At 26.2% G+C, this 8,603-nt stretch overlaps 1 protein-coding gene across 1 annotated transcript; it reads right to left on the bottom strand.

Annotated features, from left to right (window-relative positions):
* Positions 1-1,593: 1,593 nt before the first annotated feature.
* Positions 1,594-8,223, bottom strand: LOC145949346 (cytochrome P450 CYP82D47). Its single transcript, XM_083070057.1, has 2 exons — positions 7,246-8,223; positions 1,594-2,405 (listed from the first exon to the last, which is right to left on the bottom strand). Exons 1-2 carry the CDS (start codon positions 8,197-8,199, stop codon positions 1,776-1,778), a joined length of 1,584 nt encoding a protein of 527 aa, XP_082926183.1. The 5' UTR covers positions 8,200-8,223; the 3' UTR covers positions 1,594-1,775.
* Between the last annotated feature and the right edge of the window lie 380 nt (positions 8,224-8,603).

The raw sequence follows: 8,603 nt of genomic DNA, 5'->3' as shown, positions 1-8,603 counted from the left end.
TATTTATTTTTGTTTGGTTCCAATTAAGAAGAGAGAAACGAGTTAAAAAAATTGGTTTATAAATAGAGAAGTGATAAAAAAAAATTGTGATACTCACTCAAAAAGAAATCTTTTCTAATATGAGGAGAAAAGGGAGAAAGAAATTAAAAGGATAACACTCTCAAAATTACAATACTAACTCAAAAATTTAAGTTGGCCGGTTATATATATATATATATATATATATATATATATATATTACAATACTAACTCAAAAATTTAAGTTGGCCGGTTATATATATATATATATATATATATATATATATATATATATATATATATATATATATATATATATATATGTATATGACATTAAAATTATGCCTTGAAGAAAGAATTGCGATGAAATTTACTATTTCAATGATGAGAAAGAGTTATACTTTTTTATTTATCTAAAAGAATATTTAGATAATTTTTTATTTCTAATACTATAAAAACCTTTTTATATATAAATTAATAGATATTATTATTATTATAGAATTTAATAACTTAACTTTTTTATAATATTAAAAAATATATTATTAGAAGTGAAGATAATATAATACAATATGTGTGGTTAAGATTAAAACTTAACTAATTTCTTATAATTACTAATTATTATTATTATTATCATCATTAACGTTGTCATTAATAACGATGATAGTAGTTATAACAATAATAATAATAATAATAATGATGTGTCATCACATAAAATAATAATAACAATTAACACTAACATTTAATATATATGCCAAAATATAAAGTAAATACAGTATTAATATTTAAGTTAAAATTTTAATGAAATATAATAATGTCCATCATCAATAACAAGTTTATATCTAAAATAAAAAATTAAATTAATATGATATAAATTATAAAAACTTAAAGATATAAAAGCATGTAAACTAATATAAATGATTAAATTATATTTTATTTAAGAAAAGTATTAAAAATATTTTATTTTAATTTATAAATTTTATTAAACATGAATTTTTATTATTTTTAAAATTATTTTGAATAAAATTTAGAAAAATTAAAAAATAAATTCATTTAAAAGAAAATTGATTTCAATTTTCATACAACCAGTTCAACCAATTTTTTACCGGTTCAATTCGATTCTAAGACTGTTCGATTATGGTTTGTAATTGGATCGAACACCTATTTGATTCCAAATCTTGATCTGACCAATTGAACCAATTAGTTCAATTTTCAAAACAAAGCTTCAAATTAAATCACACAAATCAATAAGTAGTTATATGTCGGTTAATTATATTGGGTTTATAAAATAAAATCATGATCTACCAATTATATCCTTTATACTTATCATTAAATTTTCAAAAGTGGAGTGAAGATTTTGCTATATATAAAACTTATACATAAATACTAATAAATTTAAGAGTTTGAGAAAGAAAACGTACATTTATTTCTCAAATTCTTTTTTCATTATTCAACAAAAAAAAACACATTTTCATAATTTTTAATAAAAATAAAAGATAAAAAATAAAATAATTTAAAAAAAATTATAAAATGTCTTATTAAAAGCATCATTATTTTATTCTAAATTATGCCTTATAATAAAAACAGAAGAAGGATCATTTATTTAATATTCAAATATTACTAATTTAGCCTTTAAATTACATATATGAACTACTAGTTTAATAATACAACCCAAACTCGAATGTCATTATTTAGGGCTAACTCGAATATCTTAAATAACATAAATAAAATATAGTAGTGATAGTTGGTAGAGACGTTATTTAAAGGGTTTCATAAAGGTGGAGTGGAAGACGTGGTTTGAGGATAAGTTGAAGGGCATGTTCCTTAGGCAAGGCAACTCCTAAGCCTTCAGTCATATCAACCTGAAGAGCATCCTTAGTGCACATGTGAAAGCCTTGAAGCAAGCGAGCCAGAGTCAAGTGCAACACTTGCAACCCAAATGTCATGCCAGGGCATGACCTTCTTCCAAAGCTAAATGGGATTAACTCAAAGTTTTGACTCATAAACTCAATGTCTTGATGAGTGGTGAGGAACCTCTCTGGTTGAAATTCATTAGGATTAGGCCATACTTGTGGGTCCCTTTGCAAGTTCCATAGGTTAATAAGCAAACGTGTTCCCTTTGACACATGGTACCCTGCCACACAACAATCCTCCATCACTTCCCTAATTCCGGTTAAGGGGGCTGGTGGGTACAAACGTAGGGTCTCTTTGATTATGGCATCAAGATAACTTAGCTTTTTTATGTCTGATTCTTCCACCCATCTTTCTTTTCCTACATGCCTGTCCAATTCTTCTTGGGCTTTCTTCAGGACCTTTCCATGGTTTACGAGTAAGGACAATGCCCATGTTAGTGTTATGGCTGTGCTTCCTGACCCAGTGAGAATAAGGAGCTGCACCAAAAATTTCTTCTGTTAAAAAAAATATCATTCTAAAAACATCTAGAACTTTGAGTAGAATGAGTCAAAAAAATAAAAATTTAGACAACTAGTTTAATTTAGAAAGATGTGTATGTCAATAAAAGGGTTTTAATATATGCGCATATTATTGAGCTCTTTGTAATGTGTATGATATGGGTAGCTTATTTGATATGAGTTCCTTGCCAAATTAGCTTATTATTTTGGTTATTTGGATATAAGTTATAAGTATTTAAAAAAAATTATTAAAAATATCATATTTTTTAATAGAGAAGTTTTTAAAAAGTTTTTATAAACTTGTTTTAAACAAATTCTTCATGTATCATCCACTAAATTAATTTTGATTAAAAATATTTTTGTCATTTTTATTTATATTATTTTGTTTAATCACCATATTTTTAAAATGTTCAATTTGATCTTCTAATTTTTAAAAATTTAATATTGTTATTTTGTCTAAATTAATATTAATGACATTAATAAAATTAAATAAAAAAATAATATTGAACAACAAAGTTAGCCGCAGATGAAGACTTTTGTGCACTTCTCATATTAATGGAGAAGTCTTTCAGAGTGAGACCCACTGATATTCACACATACTTTTCTTCTCTTTCCTTGTTTCAAACATATCTCACTTTTTAACTTTTCACCACTTCTTTACACTTTTCTTTCCACACTACAAAAAATAATGACACACATTTTATAGTGATATAATATTTATCATTATAAACTACTTTTACTATATTATATCTATAATATAGGTTAAATACCTCTTTTGGTCCCTTACAATATTTTTTGTTTCAATTTAGTCTCACTTTAATTTTTGGTCTCAATTTGGTCCCCAATAACTTAAATTAGTGCAATTTGGGACTTCCGTCCAAATGATTTAGACGGAGTTAACTGTTGGCCACGTGGCATCTACGTGGATGCGCACGTGGACGCCAAAATTATGGAAAAAACCTTAAACTAGAACGACCTGTTCTGCTTTTAGAACGGGCCGTTCTGCTTTTAGAACGGGCCGTTATGCTTTTAGAACGGGCCGTTCTGAATTCAGAACGACCCGTTCCAGAATGCCATGCTTTTTATTGTATTTTTTTTTATATCTATATTAATAAATATAGAATAAATAAAAAATACAATAAATTAATATTCATTTATGAATAAAACTAAAAAAAAAATCAAATAAGATAAGACCTTCCAAAATATTTCTTTGATTTGAGTTTATCCAGTTCAAAATCTTGACTAAAATGTTGCAATGTATTTCAAAAATTGAAAATAAAATTCAGGGTTTAGGGGTACCTTCTCAAGAACAGGTTGTTATTGTTGGGGTACATCGTCAATGACTTCAAGGAAAAACACTGTTTCGTTTTATCCTTGACTGTATAGTGTCAATTTGGTAGTAAGTGGTTAACTCCAGTTTGACTAACAATGAAATAAAATTGTTATCATTGTCCTTAGTGATACACTACATCATCCTTAATGATATACTGTATAGCCCAAATGTTTAGCAATTGAAGTTATTAATCCTCATTAACAATATTTCCAAATCTAGTGTTTGAAATATTTTGTATTTTGATTTTTTGTGCACGAAATTCTAGACCAGAACGGCCCGTTCTGGTTACACTGTTGGTGTGTTAATTTTGGACCTGGAACAGCCTGTTCCAAGTGCAAATTTTACACACCAATAGTGTAACCAGAACGGGTCGTTCTGGTTCCAGGTGTATTCAAGTATTTTTTGATCCACCTACGTGGCATCTATGTGACATTCACCTGGCATCCACGTGGCCACCAGTTAACTCCGTTTAAATTATTTAGATGGAAGTCCCAAATTGGAACGATTTAAATTATTGGGGACCAAATTGAAACAAAAAATTAAAGTGGGACTAAATTGAAACAAAAAACATTGTAAGGGACCAAAAGAGGTATTTAACCTATAATATATGTATATATGTTGTTAAAAAGTGTAAAAGTATATTATAGTGACACACAATATATATTTTTTAATCTCATTCAAAATCAACATTAAAATTATGCACAACTATATATCAAATAAATTTATGTCTACATTTATTAATCTATAGTGACATGTTTGACATGTCATTGTATATAACATTTTTTGTAGTCTTTTGCTTCTTCTTATAATTAATACTCTCTCCATACTTATATATAAACAAAAAATACTTAAATTTTTTAGACTAAAATATAAACAAATTTTATTAAAATCAATTTAATTTAACGTTCTTAATTCCAAAATATTTTTATGATAATAAATGGAAATATTATCTACCATGAAAATAATTAAGGATATTTTAAAAAATATAATATATCTTTTATGTGAAATTGTAAAAATTAAATATATTTAATAAATTTTTTAATTTGTTATATTAGTTTTATTTACTTATAGAGGGAGTACGTGATTTTATCGTGTTAGGTACACTGTTGTCATTTCTTGATAAAAGTTGTCATGGGTCGCCTAACGTATTGATTGAACGTCTAGAAGGAATTCGTTTCAAGAGCATCTCTAATGGGGGTTGCTTATAAGCTACCCTCAGTGCCATATCATGTCACATCAGATTTGTGGGTTGCTTAAATTTTAGCAAAGTCACTTGTACATGTAACTTTGCTAAAATTTAAGCAACCCACAAATCTGATGTGACATGATCTGGCACTGGGAGTTACTTATAAGCAACCCCCACCGGAGATGCTCTAACAAGAAAATAATCCTTTAAATGATAATAATAATAATAATAATTCATCTGTTGTATTAATTATTTGAATGAAAAATGAAAAGAAAACAAAATATCATTTTCTTTTTAATTAAAAATAACAATAAAATGAAAAAATATAATATCAACTTTTTATTTAAATTGACATTAACAACATTAATGTAATGGAGAAAAAGACAACAATAATATCTTCTTTTGAAAATTAGAGAAATAAATTAAATATTTTAAAATAGATGAATTAAATTAAATATTTTTTTTTAAAAAGATCAAATTAAATAATAATGACAAAATAATTTATACCTATGTGTAATATTTAATTGAATGTTTTTATTTGTCTTTAAAGTATTTTACATTAAATTAAAAATTAAAAATATTGTTTTTAAATTTCGCTGTTTTTTATTAACTCCCCAATAATTAAGTTGTAAAATGAAAACTATACAAGTCATTATTATAATATAAGATCTATTTTAGTTGTATTTATAGTTGATATGAGATCTCAATACACCCGGTTATAGCATCTAGAAGATTTAACATTTAGAACATGAGAATTATTTTGCATTTTTATAGTATTATACTGAAATTAAAAGTTGAGAGAAGATTTTACAAGTCTTTATAATCTATTGTTTGTGGGAATTTAGAGGTTAATTGCTTGTGGAGTACAATCATGTGAGTTGGATTAGTTGATCTATCAATGTCATTGAATGTTTATCGTCCATCTACATGACATGAGTAAGGTATATACAGTGCATCTTGGTAGTTGGTACTCGTCATATTCATCTCTATATTTTCTTATATAAACAAATATGTGGGGTATCACGTGGAACAAAAAAATTAATTGTGGTCAACGTGGATTGGCTGGTTGAAATTCGTAAACATTTATGGTAATTATTATAATTATTGTTTATTTTGAGAAATACTATCATAGTTTTAAAATTGAACCAGTCATCAAATCAATTAGGATATTGAGTCAGCGGGTTAAACGTTGAATTAGTACGTCATTAATTGAATTGCATGACTCAATTTTTATTAATTTTTTTTAAAAAAATTCATGTTAAATATATATTATACTTATAAATTTTAATAAATTCATATCCTATCTTAAATTTCAATTTTCATCTTATTTAAAATTATCTTTATTTTTATTTTGTATAAAGAAATACACAAAAAAATTATATGTTAAGCTATATTAATACAAATAAAAAAATACAAATAATATGTATATATATAATAACTTGCAATTGATATCACAAAATAATATATATAATATCTACATAGATATTATATTATTAAATATATAATTTAAAATTAATAATATACTATAAAAGTTATTTAAGTTACATATATTATAAATAAATATATTAGAATAAGTGATTATTATTGTATAAAACTCTTTATTTTTTCTTATACAGGGATACATTCCTATATGTTGTGCTTTTCTTTAAATTCTTGATTTTTAAAAGAGGTAAAAAAAATATTTTTGTGATTGAATCGATTTGATTCATTGGTTGAATATATAATCAATCCAACTCAAAGCTTAGACCACGAATTCTCAATTCAACTGCTAAGCCAATTTTTAAAACTCTAATATTAACGATAATCTTTCTGATAATTATTTCTTTTATTTTTGAAACACCATCGAAGTTTTATGTTTTTGACACTTTAATTTTTTAAGTAAACAATTTTTTTTTTGTTGAAAATTCTAGTAGTTTCATTAAATTCTTAAAAGTAATAATTAATTATTATTTTAATTATATATATATATATATATTAATATTATCATTTAAATCACATGTTTTTTTTTATTAAAATGAGTAATGTTTTATACTTCTAAGAACTATTTTTATTTTAATTTTGTTTTATAGATCAAAAGTGTTAAAGACATATTTTCTGACACTCATTGTGTTTTAATATTTTTTTATAATAATTTTTGTATTATTAACTAAAATTTAATTAAAAAAATTCAAATTTTATAGCCATCTATTTAATGAATTTCTTCTATTTTATCAGTACAATTAATCGATAATTATAATTATAACTAATAATAAGCAAAGTAATGTTAGAGTGAGGCATGCCAAATTAATGAAAGAAGGTACCATGGATGTTGCTTTGATAACTATTTCCCGCTTATAGCCACAGATTTCTTGTTGGTCTTGGAAAGTTGATATCATCACATCCATGAAATCGCTTTCACAACTGCCATTCTCATCCTCAGCTCTCTTTCTGACATGTTCTTCCAGCCACTTGTCAAGAATAATGTCCATGTCCTTAGCAGTCCTCTTCATGAAACTCACGTGCCCTTGAAAATCACACCAACTAAGGAATGGAATAGCATCAGCCGCAACAAAAACACCAAATAGATATGTAGCATCTTTTATGGCCTTCCTTAGCCTCCATGCTTCATTATCTTCTTCATTAAATGTGTCTCCTCCAAATCTCTTCCCAGCTATCATCCGCACAATTATATTAAAGGTCGTGAGCTCCAATAATTTGCTTATAGGAACTTCACTTGAACCCTTCACATTCTTTACCAACGAGTACAAGTCTTTGACAAGAGAGTATGTTTCAGTATCTCTCACGTGCTTTAGCTTTTCAAGCCTATAACTTGAGAAAATCTCAAGAATAGCCATTTTTCTAATTTCACGCCAATATTTTCCGTAAGGGGAAAGGCCAAAAATTGCATTGTTGTAACCTATGATTCTGCCAGCAGATGTGTCAGGCCTTGAGGCAACAACTTTGTCATTTGTTGTGAGGCACTCCTTGGCAATTTCCCTGCTATTCACCACTAAGGTTGGGTGGCAACCCAATTTGACAGAGAAAATTGGACCATATTTCTCAGCCATGACTGAAAAAGTTCTGAAATAGGGTATTTTAGAATTAAGAAGATGGAGGTGACCTATGAGAGGTAAAGCACCACGAGGTTCGGGTACTTTGTTGCCCTTTCTCATTTTGGATCCATTAGGGGATCTAATGGATCTAAGCACAATGTATGCAATTAACAAAGCTAAAATTCCCGCAACAGTTTGGACATTCAAAGGATGGTCGTCCATTGGGAGGATTGCGAAAACACAATATTTGCACATCTATAAATAGGATATGGATTCTCGAGCTTTCACATCAATGAGAGACATAATTATTGACTAGTGAAAAAACAATAGCCATAAAAAAATATTTTGGTTTTAATTGTCATCATTCATTAAATATTTTATTTAAATAAATTAATCTAAATTTATTAAATTTTTAATTTTTAATTTAGAAAGGAAAATTTATTTTTTATCATAAATAAAATTGATTTTAATATATATATATATATATAGAGAGAGAGAGATAGAGAGAGAAAGAGAGAAACTTAATGATTAATAATTTTTACAAAGTATTACATCTCTCAATAACTTTATATCTAACCATTGAATTATAACTTCATATCACTTTATATGTTTATATCAAATTTTGT

The sequence above is a fragment of the Cajanus cajan genome, chromosome 3 (genome assembly GCF_000230855.2).
Source record: "Cajanus cajan strain Asha chromosome 3, NIPB_CcT2T_4, whole genome shotgun sequence".
NCBI classification, from domain to species: domain Eukaryota; kingdom Viridiplantae; phylum Streptophyta; class Magnoliopsida; order Fabales; family Fabaceae; genus Cajanus; species Cajanus cajan.
Note: the sequence above shows the minus strand (reverse complement) of the source record. Positions and strands in the feature narration are given on the sequence as shown.

Bases quoted from the DNA above. Each gene is read 5' to 3' on its own strand.
- LOC145949346 (XM_083070057.1), bottom strand. From the start codon at position 8,199: ATGGACGACCATCCTTTGAATGTCCAAACTGTTGCGGGAATTTTAGCT. The intron at 2,406-7,245 runs GTACCTTCTTTC...TTTTTGGTGCAG, and splicing joins TTATCAAAGCAACATCCATG to CTCCTTATTCTCACTGGGTC.